Here is a 22814-nt window from a genome sequence, read left to right on the forward strand (position 1 = left end):
GGACTATGGAGATTACTTTAGCTGAAGTAACTAGATCAGGATTAAGTATGGGAGAGTCTTTGTGATTGATGAAGTAATAAATAGTATGGGAGTGACTGGAAGTCAACAGAATGAGAGCACAAGGGGTCTAGAAGAAATGAGATGTTGTTGAGAGTGAGGGAGTAAGTAAAATAGCATTGAGTAATGAAACTGGGAAAGTCATGCTGAATAGCATAGAAAATGAGGCCGTGAGTGACTCTTGTTTGGACTTGAATGAAGTTATGAGTGGTCAAATATATGGTGATTCTATGATTAAAGGTATGGAGAACAGTACGCCTGAGGAGAGTGCTTGGCTGGTGGAACAATAGAGAGAGTGCTTTAGCTATAAAGAGAGGGCATGATGCAGAAAAGATGATAGTTATGGTGGGTACAAATAAATCTGGTAGCAAAAGATTTAAGAACATTCTTAGATATCATGAAGAAGAAAAGTGTCAATAGGAGGATAGTGTGTGTGCTGCCTCGTTTTGACAGTTATGAGTTAAGTAGACGAACGATGATAATGAATGATATTATTATTATTATTAACTCCAAGGAGTCGACATACTCATCGAGGGAGGTGCTAACATCACGTAAAGAACAACTATTTGACATTCACACATTATCTATCATACCTCACCTTGAACTCATTCATGGTCATAACACCTACAACAGACTCTGGCATCTTATTCCATTCATTCACCACTGTCCAAGTAAAAAACCTACCTCTAACACCCCTGCTAACCACATTCTTGCCCAGCTTCCATGTATGGCCCCTAGTCCTCCCACCACCACCAGTCCTATTCTCAAAAATATCTTCTGGGTTAATCTTATAGAAACCCTTCAGTAATATGAATGTCTCAATCATATCACCCCTCCTTCACCTATCGACCAATTTCTGCAACCCACAAATCTTCAACCTGCTCTCATAAGGTTCATTCCACAGACCTGCTTTCATCTTGGTCACTCGTCTCTGGATCTTCTCCATCTCCTCCCCATCAAGAAGAAACCCTGGTGCCCATGTCTGGGCACAGTAGTCTAGATGGGGGTCTTATCAAGGCTCGATACAGAAGAACAATAACTTGTTTGTCTTTGCTTGTTAAAGTATTTTTCAAAAGCCAAGTGATTTGATGAGCTGATTTAGCCACTTTTGCGATGTGCCTCCTAAACTTCAACTCCCTATCCACCAACACTCCCAAATCCCTGGCCTCATCAATCTCCTGGAGTACAGTTTCACCAATGTGATATACTGCTGCTATTCTTTTCACCCCAAAGTGCATAACCTTACACTTTGCCACATTAAATTGACATCTATTTTCCTTAGCCCAGTTCTCCAAACTATCCAAATCATCTTGCAAAATTTTGACATCCTGTGCACTCATAATTGCTCTACCCAACTTTGCATCATCAGCAAATAAGTGAACACTTCCTCTCAAATCCTTTCCTATATCATTGATGAACAAATTGAAAAGCAGTGGTCCAAGAACATAGCCCTGTGGCACTCCACTAGTCACAAGCCGTCTTTTAGACTCCACTCCTGAATAAACCACTCTCTGGTATCTCTCCTTCAACCACCCTCCTATTCATCTCACCAACCCTATATCCATCCCCATCTGCTCCAGTTTACTGATTAGAGTTCCATATGGTATCCTGTGAAAGGCCTTGGGTCCAGCAGAATCACTGTAAACCCATTATCCTTATCAAATTCAGCCATCACTGTGTTATAAAACGCGAGCAAGTTACTGAGGCATGATCTACCCTTCACAAAACCATGTTGTCCCCCATACAGTATCCCATTTTCATTTTTCATCTATCCAATCCTGTATTCTTCTCTTGACTAATTTCTACAAGACCTTGACAATGATTCCTGATATGCTAATTGGTCGGTAATTTACAACAGCAGTCTTGGAACCTCCTTTATGCAGTGGAACTATTTTCCCATCTTTCCACCCCCTCGGGACTAACCCACACCCAAGACGCAAACAAAATGGTCAAGGGCACTGACAATTCTTTAGCCGCTTCATGTAAGACCAGTGCTGGTATATACCATCCAATCCCACAGATGTATTCACATTAAGGTTTTGTAATAGACTATTCACCTCCACTTCATTCACCGCAATTCCCATATAAACTAATGCTTCCTTCATTCCTTCAATGTCACCACCTGGATGATATACTCTTGCAAAGTGCTCACTCGGTAATTCCACTATATCAACTGATTCAGTGACCACCCTACCATCGACATTCCTTAAAATCTAAGTTAAGGGGATAAAAATCCCTTATTGTTTTTCAGCCAGTAAGTGAAACTAAGATCGAAAACTACGATCTGTAACGTTTCATGCCGACGAACTGTCAGCGTATCCAAGCGTAAGTGACCACTTGGTAGTGCCACACCACGGCAACTCGTTGCAAAGTTTCACTTACTGGCTGAAAAACAATAAGGGGATTTTTATCTCCTTAACTTATATCAACCTTGCCAGAAAAAAATAGCCGTTTGGCTTTTCATCTTATTCCTTAAAATCATTCTGTTGTATACAGTTTTTCTCTTACTTGCAGCATATCGAAAAAAACTGTTTGGGATTCTCTTTAGCTTGCATGGCCAATGTTCTTTCATAATCCTTTTTTGCTTTTCTTACCACGCTCGTTACCCTTCTGGCCTGCGCTTTATACCATTCATGTGCCTGCCGGTCACCTTTCTCCTTAAATTCTCTCCATAGTTGTTTCTTTTTTTGCAGCTCAAGCTTAATGGTGTTATTCATCCATTTAACCCCTACTTGATTTATTATTCGGACTCTAGGTATACAGTCAGCCATTGCTTCATGCAAACACTTCTTAACTGCCTCCCATGCACTATCAACTTCTAGCACTTGCAGTTGTACATGCCATGGCACTGAACCAATCAAACTGCTAAGCTTGTCATACTTACCAGCCCGATAATTCCACATGTACCCTGTCTTAATTATAAATTCCACACCTTTAGCCACCTTCCAAGTCAAGACCCTATGATCACTCTCACCAATTGGTGGCAACGTGGTCATATTCGTTACAGCCAAATTCTCAGATGTAATTACTAGGTCAAGCACTCTCTGACCCCCTAGTATTTTCCATTATATGCCGTCACAGATAGTTATCCCTTAATAACCGCATAGAATTCAATGCCTTTCTCCCGTGTGTCCTCTCCTCACAATCAATGTTACCATAGTTGAAATCACCCATAATAATTACCCTCCTTCCACTCATTTCTTCTATTCTATCACCTGGTCTATAGCAGCACCCAACTGTATATTTTGTTCTGCAAGTTTCAATCTTATTTCACCAAATAGCCTCAAATGTGCTATTTTCTCTATCCTGCAGTTCCACTTCTATTCTCCTTGGCTGTAGCTCATCAGCTATCATCAATAACACTCCTTCCTGCCATTTTATTTTCCCTGTCACTCCTGAACATACTATATCCCTCACATTCAATCCCACTAGCTGTGTCATCTTATGTCAGCCATGTTTCACTAATGCCAATAACCTGTGGTCTGGAAGTGCCAACCAAGGCCACAAATTCTTCCTTCTTGTTCCTAATACTTCTGGCATTAGTATACATGAATTGCAGAAACCGATTTGTCCCATCCCTATTTTGCCTTCATGGTCTTTTCCACTTGCTTGGGCATATTACACACATTCACACACTCAACTGTCTCCCTAAAGTCTGCATATCTACTCCCCCCCCCCTTAATAACTCTAGTTTCCCTGATTCTGCACATTCACTTCCACTACATTCGACAACACCTTTTCAAGTCTCCGTACACCAAATCCATTCAAATGTAAACCATCCATTTTACATAAATCCTTTCGCCCACCAAACTCATTCCACACATCCACAAATTCCACACCACTCATACTGCATAATTCACTCATAAAGTCATTAGCAATTATGGCCCTCCTTCTATACTCTTCACTGTCATACCGCAGCAACAGACTCACCATCCTAACTCTCTTACTCTTCTCTTTTGCTACTTCAAGCAATTCCTTCACATCCTCACTCATAGCCATTTTGTTTCCTTTGAAATCATTTGTACCTGCTACCATTATCAATTCTTTCATCCGCTGCTTTTGCATTCTAATTGACTCACATTTTTAATGTTCGCACCAGGTTGGTACGATTTTGTTAAACTCTCAACTAACGCACCTCTTACTAAGAAATCTCCATAGAACACTCGCTTTTTCATTTTGTTTACACTCACTATCATACCCTTATTTTTTCTATCATACTTTTGCCGATTATTAGTCGGTAAGCTTGGTAAACATTTTTGCCAATGCTCCAGCTGCTGTTTTTCCCTATGTATTGCTCTGCATAATAGAGCGATCTCGCTCGTTGTGTCGGTGTCATCATTTTTATTCTCCGATGATTCATTCAATCATTCTGTATGTTTACTTTCATTCTCATTTTACATATGATTACGAGAAGGTGGGGAAAAAAAGGTCTGGAATTTGTTGATGTCTGGAGTGTGTTTGAAGGCAAAAGACAACAGTATGCAAGAGATTTGTTGCATCTGAACATGGAAGATCATAAACCATTGAAGAAGTTATTGTTTTCTGAACAAGTTGAAGTAATTGTTTAGGGAAACTAAAATTGAAAAGGTTGAGTGTAAGAGGGAGATACTTAAGCAGTGATTGTATATTTGTTGATGCTTATTCACGGAATAAATTGCAGAATAGAGTGGATAAAAATCAGCATGGGACTACTGAAATTAGTGACATGTATATCAGATCTAAAGCTGGCACAAGAACTAAAGGGAATCTGCAATTTTTGTATACTAATGCAAGAAGCATTCGAAATAAGAGGAAAGAATTTTTGGCATTAGTCAGTGCAATCTCAAGTTGTAGGTATTAGTGAAACTTGGCTGTCAGCAGAAGATGTGGTCACTGAAATTGAATATCATGGGTACAGTATTTTCAGGGAGGATAGAGAAGATAGAACTGGGGGAGGAGTGCTGTTGATGATAGCAGTTGAGTTGCAGCCAAAGAAAGTAGTATATCAAGATGATAGACATGTGAATGATAGTTCATTTGAGGCGGTCTGGTGTGAAATAGTGACCAACGCAACCAAATATACAGTTGATTGCTGCTACAGGCCAGGGGATACAGAGGAGTGATATTGAATTCATGCATCAGCAAATTAGTGCATGAGTGCACGGTTAGTGATTATTATAGGGGATTTTAATTATGGTGATATCAGTTGGACAGAGGAAATATCACGTGGCAAAAAGGAAATGGAATTCATACATCTTCTACGAGATAATGACTTGAAACAGCACATAACCGAAGGGACACGTGATGTTGAGAGTGTTGGACCTGGTCATTGGTTCAAAGGATATATGCATAGTAAGGTTGTCCTCGTTGCCTCCAATTGGTGGGAGTGATCATGTGGTATTGACTTGGGAGGTTGTAAAAATTTGTGGATTTTTCTGTTAACAAGTCCCTTGTTTTATATATATACGGAACAACGGGTTAGGCAGTTATAAATAAGCTTCGAAGTGAGCTTGCAGCCATCCCATGGCAGAACATACTGCAGGGGAAAGATATTAGCAGTGCATGCGATAAAATCAGCAGGTATCTGAGGAAGGCAATATCAGATTGTGTCCCCATGGTCAGGAAGACAAACAAGGTAGGCGTTAGATGGATGAGTAGTAGTAGTACTAAGCTTGATCTGCAAAAAAAGAATGTTATGGAGAATTTACAAGGAGAAAGGCGATCAGTACACTCATGAGCAGTACAAGGCTCAAGGTAGGAAGGTTACCAGTGTAGTAAGAAAAGCTAAATCAGATTATGAGAAGACCTTAGCCACGGAGATCAAGGGTAATCCCAAAGAGTTCTTCCGCTATGTGGCAAGTAAAAGGAAGAATGACTTCGGAAGGATAACTTCAGTGGGTGCTGATGGTATTGAGGTGACATATGTAAATAGTAGAGTTACTGAGTGATCATTTTTCAAAAGTCTATCACCCAAGTGAGGATATTTCTGTACCTGTAACAATAACTAATGTGACAATTGAAGTTAAGAAATCAGAGGTACTTAGTATATTGCAAAATTTAAATGCAAACACTGCTGTAGGTTTAGATGGAATATCAGCTAAGGTGTTGCATGAATGTGCAAAGGAAGTATCTGTGCCTCTTACTTGGTTATTTAACTTAAGTTTGAACTCTGGTATGGTCCATAGGGAGTGGAAGGAAGGCAAAGTAGTTCCTTTGGTTTGTAGGTTTAGATGGAATATCAGCTAGGATGTTGCGTGAATGTGCAAAGGAAGTATCAGTGCCTCTTACTTGGTTATTTAACTTAAGTTTGAACTCTGGTATGGTCCATAGGGAGTGGAAGGAAGGCAAAGTAGTACTCGAGCCAACTCGTAAAGGTGGCTCTAAAACTGCGGTAGTTAATTACAGACCAATCACCATCTCGGGAGTGGTGATAAAAGCACTGGAAAAGTTGGTTATAGACAAAATTCAAGAATCGGTGGATCAGGATATGATACTCTATAGGGTCAACATGGTTTTGTTAAAGGTAGATCCTGCCTTAGCAATTTATTAACTTTTTATAATAGAATAACATCTGAATTGGACAAAGGAAATGGCTACACAGTGATACTTCTGGATTTTGTTAAAGCTTTTGCAGGATACCCCCCTTTTTATCCCCTTAATTTAATTAACTTCACCAGAAAATATAGCCGTTTGGCTTTTCATCTTAATTAGAATTAATGAACATCAATATTATATTGAATACAAGAAAACCTCAAAAGTCTGGTCTGGCACAACATAGTATTAACACTAAATACAAGATACAATGGGATAAAGCTTGTCTTCTCCATAGATGCAAGTTTGAGTACAAATGCCTTTTCAAAGAAAGTTGCGAAGCCCTTTTACATTGGCCAAATCTGAATTGAAATGATTGTCTTTCTCTCCTAAAAGTTTGGGAGATTATCTTATCTAACCATAGCGTTGGGAGAATATCTTATCTAACCATAACAATAGAAGTTGAATTGCAGGATAGAGAAAAGAGCACATTTGGGGCCATTTGGTGTGAGATTGTGGCTAGCAGAACTAAATATACAATTAGGTGCTGCTATAGACCAGGTGATGGAAAAGATGGTGGTGACAGTATGCGCAAGCAAATAGAAGAAATGAGTGGAAGGAGGGTGATTATTATGGGAGATTTCAACTATGGTCGCACATGATTGGAGCGAGGAAAGGACACACGGGAGGAAGGAATTGGATTTTATGCGGTTATTAAAGGATAACTATCTGCGACAGCATGTAATGGAAAATACTAGGGGTCAGAGAGAGTGCTTGACCTAGTAATTACATCTGAGGATTTGGCTGTAACAAATATGACCACATTGCCACCAATCGGTGAGAGTGATCATAGGGTCTTGACTTGGGAGGTGGCTAAAGGTGCAGAATTTTCAATTAAGACAGGGTACATATGGAATTATCGGGCTGGAAAGTATGACAAGCTTAGGAGTTTGATTGGTTCAGTGCCATGGCATGTACAACTGCAAGGACTAGAAGTCGATAGTGCATGGGAGGTAGTTAAGAAGTGTTTGCATGAAGCAATGGCTGACTGTATACCTAGAGTCCGAATAATAAATCAACTAGGGGTTAAATGGATGAATAACACCATTAAGCTTGAGCTGCAAAACAAGAAACAACTATGGAAGGAATTTAAGGAGAAAGGTGACCGGCAGGCACACGAACGGTATAAAGCGCAGGCCAGAAGGGTAACGAGTGTGGTAAGAAAAGCAAAAAAGGATTACGAAAGAACATTGGCCATGCAGGCTAAAGAGAATCCTAAACAGTTTTTTACTTAGTAACTTGCTCACGTTTTATAGCAAGTAAAAGGAAAAATGTACATGGCAGAATGATTTTAAAGAATGCCGATGGTAGGGAGGTAACTGAATCAGTTGATATAGTTGAGTTACTGAGTGAGCACTTTGCAAGAATATATCATCCAGGTGGTGACATTGCAGAAACGAATGTACCAGTAGATTATACGGGAATTGTGGTGAATGAAGTGGAGGTGAGTAGTCTATTGCATAACCTCAATGTCAATACGTTGGATGGTATACCAGCTTGTGTCGTACGAGAAGCGGCTAAAGAATTGTCAGTACCCTTGACCATTTTGTTTAATTTGAGTCTCGGGTCTGGGTTAGTCCCGAGGGGGTGGAAAGAGGGGAAAATAGTTCCACTGCATAAAGGTGGTTCCAAGATGCTGTTGTAAATTACCGACCGATTAGCATATCAGGAATCATTGTCAAGGTCTTAGAGAAATTAGTCAAGAAAAGAATACAGGATTGGATAGATGAAAATGGGATATTGTATAGGGGACAACATGGTTTTGTGAAGGGTAGATCATACCTCAGTAACTTGCTCACGTTTTATAACACAGTGATGGCTGAACTGGATAGGGGTAATGGGTTTACAGTAATACTACTGGACCTTGCTAAGGCTTTTGATAGGATACCACATAGAACCCTAACCAGTAAACTGGAGCAGATGGGGATAGATATAGGGTTGGTGAGATGGATAGGAGGGTGGTTGAAGGAGAGATACCAGAGAGTGGTTTATTCAGGAGTGGAGTCTAAAAGACGGCTTGTGACTAGTGGAGTGCCACAGGGCTATGTTCTTGGACCACTGCTTTTCAATTTGTTCATCAATGATATAGGAAAGGATTTGAGAGGAAGTGTTCACTTATTTGCTGATGATGCAAAGTTGGGTAGAGCAATTATGAGTGCACAGGATGTCAAAATTTTACAGGATGATTTGGATAGTTTGGAGGACTGGGCTAGGAAAAATGGATGTCAATTTAATGCGCCAAAGTGTAAGGTTATGCACTTTGGGGTGAAAAGAATAGCAGCAGTATATCGCACTGGTGGAACTGTACTCCAGGAGATTGATGAGTCCAGGGATTTGGGAGTGTTGGTGGATAGGGAATTGAAGTTTAGGGGGCACATTGCAAAAGTGACTAAAACAGCTCACCAAATCACTTGGCTTCTGAAAAATACTTTAACATGCAGAGACAAACAAGTTGTTGTTCCTCTGTATCGAGCCTTGATAAGACTCCATCTGGACTACTGTGCCCAGTTATGGGCACAGTAGTCCAGATGGAGCACAGTAGGTTGAAGATTTGTGGGTTGCAGAAATTGGTTGATAGGTGAAGGAGGGGTGATATGATTGAGACATTCAAATTACTGAACGGTTTCTATAAGATTGATCCAGAAGATATTTTTGAAAATATGACTGGTGGTGGGAGGACTAGGGGCCATGAATGGAAGCTGGGCAAGAGCATGGTTGACAAGGGTGTTAGAGCTAGGTTTTTTACTTGGAGCGTAGTGAATGAGTGGAATAAGCTTCCAGAGTCTGTTGTGGGTGCTACGACCGTGAATGAGTTCAAGGCAAGCTATGATAGATACTGTGTGAATGTCGAATAGTTGTTCTTGGCATGATGTTAGGGCCTCCCTCGATGAGTCTGTCGACTCCTTGGAGTTGCCCAGAACAATAATAATAATAATAATAATAATAACCATAAAAAAATTGTTTTTAATAATATTTGTAATAATTATTAATATTAATTTCTAGCATGGTCAACAGTTTTTAAGTGATAAGCCACCGACTGCTGTATGTACTTTGTATTCCTTGCCTTTGATTTGCTTGTTGTCTACACTGATGATGTACTGTTAGTTTCAGTATGAAATATCTGTACTTTTATTTTATTAAAGTTAATTACTGTGGTTATCGTGTAATTTATTATTTATGTTTCACGGTAGGCAGTGAATCTTCCAACAGGACTTGGTTTCTGCACACAAGGCAAGGACCACACAACAACTGTTGGATATGAATGTGCTTGACCACATATCACCATCTGATTGGCTGTCTGGAAATTCTAATCTGAATCTGTTAGACTTCAAATTATGGTGTGAGAGAGAGTGAGAAGTCTGCAAAAATGACACTCCAGCATTGCCAGTCTGAAGATGGATTTAGAGTGAGCAGTGGCCGTTGATTTTGTGTGTGCGTGCGTGCGACCATTGATATGCAGCTGCACAGGCATGGAGTGTACGTGAAAGCAAAAGGGAGATATTTCGAACATTGACTGCAGCTATATGCGTGTGGTTTCATGTGCTGAAAAAAGCTGTAAATGATTTACTGATGAATTAAAAGTTTATGCACTGTTCAAGTTGTAATAATAGTTATGGCTAGACTGTGTAACTAGTGGAAACTTTTGAGAGGAAAGTGTCACCTCGTCAACAGCACTGGGAGGGAGGGAGAGAGAGGGAGGATCAAGTAAGTAGTAGGGGTAGCAGAGAAGCGAGGAAAGATTAGTAAAACATTGATCTACAGATATAATATACAAAGTGTATATTGTAGGATGTAAGATCTGATCTAGCTTGGGTATCTCAGGTTTGTCGTGCCCATACTAACCAGTGTGAGCTCCTGAGAGATATGTAGTTTAGTTCATCCTAAATAACAAATTTTCTTAACTTTCATTCACCTAGAGTGAAGTTATTGCTATGTATAATTAAAAAACATTTTACTCCTAGTTGCATGTGCAAATGTCCAATTGAAACAAAAATTTAGATAGTTGAGTTTTTTTTTAAGGATTTTTATAATCATTCCAGTTACTAAATTAATGATAGTATTGATTCTGTAAGGTTGCAGAAAAAGAGAGTGAAAGAAATGATTATTTTTGATAAGAGTTCATCTAGCAATGGACAAATGTGGTGTGCAAGAACATATGAAGGAGTTGCTGCTGTAGGCCAATAAGAAGAGTAAGCAACTAACGGTTGTGAGCTGCTGCTACTGTAGAGGCAAGCTGAGATGAATAGCTGTGGTTGTGAATGACTCAATGTGCAGGAAGAATGGTGTGGAGTAAGTGGATGTGTGAAGTGAGTTTGATGGAAGGAAGGACTTATATATTGTGGATGGTTTGCATTTGAATGAATTGAGAGTTAGATGTCTTCAGAAAGTATTGTTCAGTGGGAGTTTGGAAATCTTGTTGGAAAGTTTGAAGTTTGGAAAAGCAGATTCAGGGAAACTAAAATGTTTAGGAGGAATGCAGATGAGTATGGGTCCAGGCAACATTGTGGTGAGTAAGTAAAAGAGGGATCATATGATGCTGAATAGCTCCTCAGGTTCAGAATTTGAGCAGCAATAATAATAATAATTATTATTATTATTACGGGCAACTCCAGGAGTCCTTAGACTCATCGAGGGAGGCCCTAAACATCATGTCCACACAACTATACGACATTCTCACAGTATCAATCGTACCTTGCCTTAAACTCACTCACCGTCATAGCACCCACAACAGACTCTGGCAGCTTATTCCACTCATTTACCACCATCATCATCAAATTCCTGCCATGTACCCTCAAGGGGTGTACAGGATATGATAGTACTACATGAAAAAAATTACATCATTACCAACTTCCTATCTACAATTTTCCTCCAAATCAGTCTGTTACTTGTTAAGACTCCAACATTATCAGATCTTATATTTCTATCATCTAAGGCACATTGTACCGTATCAATCCACCTATATCTTGGTCTTCCTCTGGGTCGTTTTCCTGCCAACCTGGCAGAGAACACTTGTTTTGCTAATCTTTCTTCGCCCATTCTGTTTAAGTGACCATACCACCTGAGATTAGCTCTACTAACGCATTCCTGGATGCTGAAAATGTCAAGTTCTTTCCTAACATCCTCGTTTTTAATATGATATTGCCATTGATGCCATCTGTTCACGCCTCTAATCTTTCTCAGGACTCTCATATCTGTGGTCTCTAGTCTTTGGTCAAGTGTTTTACTTCTGACCCAGCTCTCAGATCCATAAGTTAAAACTGGTTTGAACACTGTCTTGTATACAGCTAATTTAGTGTTCCGACTAATTTCTCTCTTATTCCATATGAATTTATTCAATTGACTTCCTAACAGCTTTGCTGATTCTGTTGTCTATTTCTATATTTAATTTACCATATTCAGTAAAAATCGTGCCTAAGTAGCTGAAATGTTTCACTTGTTCCACAGGTTCTCCATTCACAACACAGTTGACATTTTCAATGATTCTGCCTATTTTCATTGTCTTTGTCTTTTTATTGCTGACCTTCATACTATATCTATTACAACAGCTATTCAATTTAGTCAGAGAATCTTGCAGACTTGTAGCAGATTTAGTTAGAAGTATAACATCATCCGCATAAAGCAAAGAACCGACATTAACATCTCCAATTTTGATATCATGTTTAATACCACTTTCCTTCATAATGTGATCCATATAGATAATGAATAACAGAGGGGATAATGTACATCCTTATCTCACACCAGATTTAACATTAAACCATCTTCCTGTACTTCCTTCAATTCTAACTGCTGACTTACAACTCAATAAAGACGTTATATTGCTTGATATAATGCCCCATTGACACCATATAACTGTAGCATATTGAATAGCTTCTCTCTTGGCACCTTGTCTTATGCCTTTTCCAAATCAACAAAACTTAAATACCGATCTCTGTTATATTCCCATGCTTTCTCGAACAAAACTTAAATACGGATCTCTGTTATATTCCCATGCTTTCTCGACCATCTGTCGTAAAGTGAAAATCTGATCCTGACAGCCTCTATTTGGTCTGAATCCAGCTTGTTCTTTACCAAGCTTTTCTTCCACAATTCTTCTCAACCGTTTCTCAAGTATACTTGCATAGATCTTGCCAGGAACACTCAGTAGGGAATTACTTCTGTAATTCTCACATTCAGTTGTATTTCCCTTTTTATATATGGGTACTGTGAGAGCTCTACTCCAATCATCGGGAATTCGTCCCTCTGTCCAGGCTTTCTTAACTATGCAGTGCAGCCACTGTAAGACTCTTATACCACCATACCTCAGCATTTCTGGTCGAATATCATCTACTCCTGCTGCCTTTGCACATTTCAAGCCTTTGATGGCTTTTTCTACTTCAAGTATGGATATGTATTCCTGACTGCATGCCTGGTCAGTGTTTTTTACCACTGTGCTGTCATCACTGCTTGTTTCATTTAGCAGTTTTTCAAAGTAATTACTCCATACTTCAAGGATATCTTTTTTCTCCCGTTTTCATGTCACCTTTATCATCTCTAACTCCTTTTACAGTACTCGTTCCTTCATTCCTAAGCTTCTTCAACAGCCTCCAGAATATTTTGCCACCTTCTTGATATTTATTTTCTATATTCTTGCCAAAGTCCTTCCATGACTTTTGTTTAACTAGTTTTACACAGTGTTTAGCATTCTTGCATTTGTCTCTGTATTATCTAAAAGCACAAACTGACTTATTTGACAGGAACTTCTGATATGCTTTCTTCTTTTCCTTCACTGCCTCTTTAACTTCCTGTGTCCACCAGGAAGTTCTGATTTTTTTATCCTTGCAGACAACCTCACCACATGGCTCTCTGGCAGAATCAATCAATGTTTTCTTCAGAGTTTGCCACTGAATCTCCAAGGTTTGATTCCTGTTCTCAAATTCTTTCATTTTTTCTTCAATAATCTTTGTGTATTTTAGTCTACAGTTGACATCTGAGAGCTGCTCAACTTTTATTCGCTTTAAAACTTTTTTACATATTATTCTTTTCAATATGAAATTCAATTTTATCCTGCTCAAGACTAAATAGTGATCGCTTCCAATTTCAAATCTTCTGTACACTCTGGTATCCTGCACCAGGGAGAAGACATCACTATCAATAATAACATAGTCAATGAGACTTTTCTTATTCCTTGCCTCTTCTCTCCATGTGAATTTGTGCACATTTTTATGTTGGAACATGGTGTTAGTAATAACCAGTCCATGTCCTGAGCAGAAATCCAACAGATATTTGCCATTATTATTAGCTTTGCTCCTTTCTCCAAATTTTCCCAAAATATTTTTGTATGTCTCACAATCATTTCCTACTCTGCTATTTAGATCCCCAACAAGGACCAACTTTTCCTTTTTCATTGTGTCAGTTGCTTTTTCTAAAGCCTCAAAAAATTCCTCCACTTCTACCTTAGTAGAACCTTGGGACCATAGGCACAAATGAGTCTCATTTTCCAGTTCCCCATTCTCATATTTGCCCACATTACTCTACTTGAGACTGACTGCCATTCAAGAAGAGATTAGCCTCGTATTTTGTGTTGAATACTATGACTACTCCTTCTTTTCCTTGATTGTCATTGCCTGAATATAACATTTTGTATTTATTGCTCAGAAAGATCTCACCAGTTTTTGTCTTTTTTGTTTCAGTCACCCCTATTATGTCGATTTGGTACTTATCTAATTCCTCAGCTAGCTCCATTTCTTTGCCATTCAGGCTTCTTATGTTGATAGTACCGATCTTTAACTCTGGTGATGTTGAGTTGGGGTTTGTTTTCAGATTTGTTTCAGCAGCTGACTTTTCGCTGTTAGCCCTGGTTCCCTAGCGAAAACAACGGGGGGGGGGGGGCTTGTTTAACCAGGCGATGCCCCAGCTGGCATGAAATTTTGTCATGTCATACCATCATTTTTTTTTATTTTGGTTTAACCAATAAGAATACAATTTGGTTGGCTAAATCCCAAATTGCCAGCCCATCCTCGTTCATTCAGTATCCACGTAGATACCTAACAGGGTGCACCACGAGAAGGTGAGGATTGGACATTAGTTCAGAAGCCCTGGTCAGTTCTCTGCATTCCTTTAAAGGCTATGTGGTGGTCTCCTCTCAGTTATACAGCTTTGACCCTTAAGCATCCCCTCATTCTAAAAGTAAAGAACCCAGCTCTAACACCCTTGCTAACCACACTCTTGCCCATCTTCCATAGGTGTCCCCTAGTTCTCCCACCACCAGTCCTGATCTCAAAAATATCCTCTGAATTAATCCTATAGAAACCTGTTAGCAATTTGAATGTGTCAGTCATATCTCCCCCTTTTCTGCCTATCAACTAATTTCTGCAACCCACAAATCTTCAACCTGTTCTCATAAGGTTCATCCCATAGACCTGCTATCATCTTGGTCACTCGCCTCTGGATCCTCTCCACCTCCTCCCTATCAAGAAGAAACCTAGGTGACCAAATCTGGGTACAGTAGTCGAGATGAGTTCTTATCAAGGCTCGGTACAGAGGTACAATAACTTGCTTGTCTCTGTTCGTCAAAGTATTTTTAAACAACCAAGTGAGTTGACGAGCTGATGCAATGTGCCCCCTAAACTTCATCTCCCTATCCACCTACACTCCCAAGTCCTTGCTCAACACGTTAATCAACCAAGTGTAAGCAGGGTTGTGGGATGAAGAGGATCGTGTAGTTTATATATATATTCTAATGTGAGAAGTATTTGGAATAAAGGCCAAGCTTAGCATTAGTTCACTAAGCTTGGCCAGAGTTATAGGCATTAGTGAGACTGTTGAATAAAGATGATATAGTGATAGAATGCAAGCTCTTATTATAAGTTTTAATGGAATAAATGCAGCACATATAAATAATTAAACAATATGTTTAATCCCTCCTATATTTCATCTTATTTACTGAGTGATATTGTCAGGAAAACAATATTAAAATTGCACAAACACTCACAAATTGGCATAAACAATAAGTGGAAATGATTAAACTGAAAGTCTTATGAGAGACACCTTCTATAGGTGGTGGTAGCTGGCCTTAGCTGTGTTGAAGGGAGACCTAAGAATTAATATCTTGGGAAGTTTAATATGACCATATCTATTAAGATTAGGTCAATTTTTTAATTCTGTTGCTGATTCTAAAAAAAAAATCTTTCCGATTTGTATTTTTTTGTGAGAGATATCTATCTCTCACAAAAAATGGGAGACTGGATCGAATGGGAGGAATAAGTAATTTGTAGATTTTTTTTTTTTGCATTATAGCCATTGAACAGGAAAGTCTGGAGAATAAAGGAGAGCTCAGCAGTAAAATCAGCCTCAGTAGAATAGACATTGAGGCTGTTATCAACAAATTAATTGTTCCTCCTATTTCATTGCTTCCCTCTCAAGATGCTGCCTATAGTAATGCTATCATTGTTTCTTACATCTGTAACACCTCAGAAAAATAGCCAGAACTCTAAAAAGTGCAATCTCTGCACAGCATTTAAACCTTATTTAAAGCTGCCACCCAAGGTTCCTTTACCACATCTATCAATGGCAATTCATCTACATCATCTTGATTTACCATTACCCTATCTAACTTTGCATCGTGATCTCCCTGTAAATTATTTCCTGTATTATTTGTGTACAAATTAAACAGCAGGGTGCCTAAGTACAGAGCCCTATGCCACACTGTCTTCTGCCTTCTCCTGGATATTCTGTCTCCTCTATATGTTACTTTTTGGTATCTGTCTGTTAGTCACCCTTTTATCCATATCACTAGTTTCATATTCATCCCTATTTGTTGCAGTTTACATAATAGAGTTCCATGTGGTATCCTGTCAGATGCCTTTCCAAATCCAGCATCATCATCATGTATCCATTCCCTTTATCCAATTCAGCTGTCACTCTTATTTTGAAAAGTTAGCAGATTACTAAGCCATGACTGACCCTCCACAAAGGCATGCTGCACCTCTTAAGGCACCATATTATTATCTACATATTCCTGAATTCTCTTTTTGACCAACAGGTTGAAATACTGGTTGGTAAATTATTTTGCTCCCTTCTACTTCTTACTCTCTTTAGACTTTGCCAGTGCTGACACTTAAATTAAACAGCCTAGTCAAAGGCATCACCATTTTCTCTGCATATTCTCTTCAAGCACAAATTGGTATCCCATCCAATCCCACAGCTATGTTTGTATTATTCGGATTCTGCAATATCCTAAGTACCTTCAATTAATCAACCTTTGTTCTCTGCCATAACAATATCTTCTCCTGGATGATATACCCTTGCAAAGTGGTGACTTAACAATTTCGTCTAGTTCTCTCATCTCTCTTCTCATCTGCACTCATTAAAGTCATCCTTCCATAGTCATTCTTCCTCCTACTTGCCACATAAAAAACTCTTTGGAATTTCCTTTCACATATTCAACTAATTTCTTTTCATAATCTGATTTTACCTTCCTTACCATCATGTATTTTGCCTGCCCGCTTGTACTGTTCATGAGTTAACTGGTCATTTTTCATCTTTCCTTGACAACATTTTCTTTTTTGCATCTCATGCTTAATAATACCACTCACTATCTTATTAAGGCTTAGGTGCTGGGAGAAACTAATGTTAGAGGCTTAATTTAGTGAAATAGCACTGAGAAAGGATTAAAACTATTATTTAATTCTTCTAATATTTCATCTTAGTTACTGAGACATTGTCAGAAAGTACAACATGAGATATGTAACACACACACACACAAACAAACTCAGTGAAACATATGGACAAAAGACTAGAGTCCTAACAGTTAGGACTCTAGTCTTTTGTCCATATGTTTCACTTAGTTTTTGTGTATATGTGTTACAAATCTCATGTTGTACTTCCTGGCAATGTCTCAGTGATTGAGATGAGATATTAGAAGAATTAAATAATAGTTTTAATCCTTTCTCAGTGCTGTTTCACTGCATTAAGCCTCCACAATCAGAGACAATGTAGACAACTTAGTTATGGACAGGTCTTCTGATCCTGTAACCAGATCCAACATTCTTGAATCCCTTCCATTGCATTCTGCTTCAGGTAGTTATCTCTCAGTAAGTGTATAAATTCCATTTTCTTCCTGCCATGTGATGTTTTCTCCTTGCAATCTTGGTCTTTGAAGATGAAGTTAATAATTACTAAACTTACACTCATTGTACTAATCTGCTCATGCATGCCTACCACAACATCCCTGGTATCCATTTGCCTATAGCAGCAACCGGTTTTATATTTTGCTCTACTGGCATTAATCTCACTCTAGATTGACTCAAAAAGTGCTGCCATCTTCCCAACTTACTCATACTCTTGTTAGTTGCAGTTCATCTACTGTCATCAGCAGTATCCCAGCCATCCCTGCCTGTCTTCTCTATCCTCCCTGAAAATACTAAATTAATCACATTCTATCTGTGTAACTACATCATCTACTGTTAGCTAAGTCTCAGTAATGACTATAACTTTTGGCAAGTTTGCACTACCCAATGCCAAAAATTCCTCTCTCTTATTCCTGATGTTTCTAGCATTAGTATATAGAAACTGTAGTATCCTTTTAATCCCTCAATCACTTTTACATCCTGAATTGACTACCCCATTCAATATTGTTGCCTGAGAGAGTAGATTCTTTTTTTTTTTTTTTTTTTACACCTTCATTCACTTCACACACATTTGCCTGGATCTGCCCTAATTTCTTTAGTTTTCTTGACTTTGCTCCTCCACACTTTCAGTGAACAAAATCTCTGTAGACACCTAACTCCAAATCCATTTAAGTGCAGTCTCAGCACTACAAATCTTTCTGTCCATCATATTCAAGCCATAGGTGCAAAATCTCTACATCATTCCTTCTGCACAATTTGCATATTGATTCATACCTATCATTGTCCTCCTTCAGTTCGCCTCTATGATAATGTGGCAGCAGACTCGCAAACTTCACCTTCTCTCTCTCTCATTTTTTTTGCTTCTTCAATAACTTTCATATCCTCTCTCTCGTACTGTGCTTATCACCTCTCAGGTCATTGGTTCCAGCCAAAACAATCAGTTATTTCACCTTCCCTTTCTGCATTCTCACCAATATTATTATTAATTTTTACACTAGGGAAACAAGATTTTGTAGTGCTTTCTTGAAGTACTTGTGTTATCATAGAATTGCTGTTAAAAATTATCTGCTTATTCTTTTTCTCTTGTTTATTCTTACAAATTTTTTTTTTTGCTTTGGTCCTGTTTTCAATTAGACCAATCTTGCTTTTTCTGCAGCCTTTCAATCTTGTGCTGCTTTGTCCTGTTAACACAGATTTGAAATGGTTTCATCGCAAAAAGGAATGAATTTCTTGAGTATTTTTAGGGATATGTGTGGATCAAGAGTCTTGGATTTGATCATTTCAACAGAAGATGTAAATGGAATATCTGATATCCCTCCAGTTTGTGAGAGTGACCACAGGATATCAAACCTAATCTGATATGGTTGGCCACTTCAATAGGATGGAGATAAAAGATTTTATATTATATTATTATATTATATTTATATTATTAGTAACAAAAACTACAAAAAATAAAAATAAAGAAGACCAGTATACAAGTGCATTGATCCAATTTAGAGTGTTTTAGAAATTTTAAAAAATAGAAGCTATCAGATTGGGCATGTGATTAATCATAGACCAATTTAGAAAAAATTACTGATAGAAAATCAGTAATAAAAATATTTGACTGTGATGATATCTTGTACATCTTTTTGAGATTACACATCAGATTATGAATTCTATTCTGATATAATAATGTTAATAATATAATAATATAGAAAGTATATCTAGGAACCTTAAAAATGAAGTGGTATAGCAAACAGTATTGTTTAAATTCAAATGTCATCAGAATATGGTGATATCCTTACATTACTGATATAGATGTTAAATTACAAACATGGAAGTGCTTGAGAAAATTTTCATTTTACAGATTTTTAGTTATACACCATGATAAGTTATGCTTTTTTTTTTTTTTTTTCATTTAAATTTTTGTTTTTATTTTTTACAGACTCCATTATTTTATTTTCTGAAAATTGGAAGACAAGTCATGTAATTAAAAAATCTGTAGTAGTGAAATTTTCTTAAGTCCTTTTATTGGTGCTTATCACTTTTATTTGTGTCAACGATTATATTTTAGTTTTTTAGCTACTATATTTATATATATTATTTATTTTTATAATACTTTGCACAGTAATTTTCTTTCTTCTATTTAAGGCGGTTGGATGATACTTTTCCTTACTGTAGCAAATTAAGAACTATGAAAGTAATTTTTGAAAAGAGACAACATAAATCACCACAAGAAGTAGCAGTTCTCTTAGGTAAGTACAATTGATTGCTTAATCTGTATCATATTGTATACCATCTCTCTCTCTCTCTTTATTATCTGCACACTTACACACAGTAATGTAATAGGTGCATTATGTTAATATAAACAATTCATGAAAATAATTTTTTTGCTTAAGAAAGAAGTCTAAATTATTCCTCCTGTTTATGGATTTAATTTTCTGTGGCAATCCACATGAGAAAGATTGAGTATTTTAGATAGATAATGACAGTCTTATACCATAATGAGTTTCTTACCATTATATTATTTTTCAGTGGTGCTTCAGGCCCTTAGGACCCATAGCTTGCCAAGTATTCTTGGCTTCCATGATCATCTTTTTAATAGAATAAAGTGGTTAGCCTTATGCTTGTAAATGTGTTTATGTATGTAAGTTGTGTGTGTTCCTGGCCGATTTCCTAATTAGGTGAAGGAAAAACCCTCTCACCTCTGTATGAGGTGAGAGGGTTTTTCCTTCACCTAATTCAATTAAAGTCATCATAAGGATGTATTACATCTTAGATGGTACTCAAACCCAGGTATTTCCAGCTCCATGGGCATCACTGATACTAAATGAGCTATGGAGGCTCAAGGCTTTTTACAAAACTGTAAATTTGGTCATTGCATTTTATGAAGAATATATGAAGAATGTCTACTTCCTAGCATCTACACCAGGCTTATCATATGAAAATTATTTACACACGTTATATCCTTAATTTTTTCTCAAATGGCAGCAAGAGAATTATGCAGTTGGGATATAAACCATGCTTAACCCTTTCTGCCCGAATGATTCCAATTGTAATCACTAACTTTCTTGGCTTTCGTAGCCCATATTACGTGACGATTGATTCCAATTGGTATCGTACGTCGTAGTTCCATTTTTTGCTGACACATTGCAGCTGTCTGAAAAATATTTGATACTCTTGCTTTTTTAGATCTAAAGGCAAAATAAATAGAAAGAAAACTTTTTTTCACTTGGAAAAAAAAATTCAGGTCAGAAAGGGTTAATTGCCATAAAGTCATAAGACTCGCTATGGAAGATCCTCATTATCAGATGCATGGCATATTTTCTTCGGTCACATGTGGTCTACATAAGGATGTCATATATACACAAGGATGCCAGTCTGGTTGGCTGAGTGGTTAGCATATCCACTCTCCAGCCAAAAGGCTGTGGGTTCGAATCCTGCCGTGGGCATGGATGTTTGAGATTATCTGTGAAAATACTAGTGATGTGGGTGGTAGATGGCGTTGGTGTAGTTGCGGTTCTAGTTGGTGGATTGAGTGGTGGCTCTTGCTCTACAGCGTTGTAGAGCAATTGTCCTACCTCAATGAGTATGGACTCCCTGGAGGTGTTATGTAATAATAATAATAATATTATTAGTGGTCTATCTGTTCTTGATATTGATAGAAGACTGTGTTGCCTAAAATTGACTGTATACAGCATTATCTGGTGATGGCATTGTGAAGGTGCCAAATTAGACAAACACATTTTGTGCAAGTACCTTGAGGCTTTTTAATTTTTGTTAAGACTTGATACCTGATCTGAGACATGACAAGTCAGAATCCAAATTCTGTATATCTCAATGCACAAAAAATTTGAATTTGCTGATTTTTAGTACTGATTTTTTAGTTTTAAGAAAATTACAATCATCTTTACTAGTCATGTGCTATTTATTGTCATGTCTACTTCTAACACTATGCATAAGATTGAATTTGGATTTTGAAAATATGTAATTTCAGTTTTGCTTTTTTATTTTTTAACACATTCACAATCAGTGATTTTTTAAAAAAATTGTTTTTAGCACTACAGTAATGAGGGTATGAAGCGCCTGTGGCAACTGTCTAACTTGCACCCCTTAACTCATAAATGACAAAAAGTTTGAAAAATTAAATGTAACAAGTTAAATTTTACTAAATGCAATATGTTAAATACTTACTATTAACCCCATCAAAATGAGTTGCAGAATTTTTGTGTCTAAAGTAGTGATTATTGCCAAAATTTAAAAATACAATATAAAATAGCAGACTTTTATATTTATTTATTTATTTTTATTTTTTATGTTTTACTCCCCAAACCTAGTTGTGCCCATGGCAGGTGCCTCTTTTGCCATGCCTTCATTACAGCACTGGTTTTCAGGACTAACAATCAGTTAATAAAAATTAATTTTTGTGACATTCAAAATCAAAGTTAACAAAATTAAGCTAATATATTATTTCACATGCAAAACTTTGTTTTGCTTACTTGGGAAAAGGATTGAAATTAAGTATAAAATTTCTTTGTATCTTTAATGTATAATACACCCAAGGTAAAAAACTTTCTACATATATATATATATATATCTCCTATCTTCTCTTTTGTGTTAGTTTAAGTGGCCTGTCACAACCAAGTAAGCTGGCTTCTTAAAAACCTGCATATTGTTTATTGGTGGTTAATCCTGTTTGCATTATCTACTATATCTCTAAACTGCATGTTTTCATTTTGACTTGTTTGTTTTGCAGAACAAAAAAAACCAGTGTTTCCAGGAGAAAAAATATTATTGACTCCATGCTAATAAGACTGGCTAACTCGCCTTCAATTGAAAAATATTGATAGTTTTTTGAGTTCTAGGTATGATTCAAATCCAGGTCTTTCCAACTGAAGGACAATGTCCATACTGATTAGTTTAAGCTAATCAGTATGGACATACTGATTATGCAGGACTTGAAAAATGCACTTGTGTGCTTTCCATTCTAAGATGAGAATTTTTAGCAGGCATTGAAAACACAGTTTTTTTTTTTTGTATGTTTACTGTACTTATTGCATCTATTGTAAAACGCTAGTCATTATAGTGCCTGTTTTG

The 22814-nt window shown here is 37.5% G+C and overlaps 1 protein-coding gene across 1 annotated transcript in view; it reads left to right on the top strand.

Moving 5' to 3' along the window:
- LOC150110533 (ADP-ribosylhydrolase ARH3-like) overlaps positions 1-22814 on the top strand; it is a 168497-nt gene that overhangs the window by 84069 nt on the left and 61614 nt on the right. The window contains exon 6 of the mRNA XM_090400485.1: positions 19869-19972. Coding sequence (XP_090256611.1) covers positions 19869-19972 — 104 coding nt within the window. The remainder of the gene's footprint in view (positions 1-19868; positions 19973-22814) is intronic.

The sequence above is a fragment of the Typopeltis vanoorti genome, chromosome 1, assembly GCF_054136105.1.
Source record: "Typopeltis vanoorti isolate ZY-2024b chromosome 1, IOZ_Tvanoo_1.0, whole genome shotgun sequence".
In the NCBI taxonomy this organism is placed as follows: Eukaryota; Metazoa; Arthropoda; class Arachnida; order Uropygi; family Thelyphonidae; genus Typopeltis; species Typopeltis vanoorti.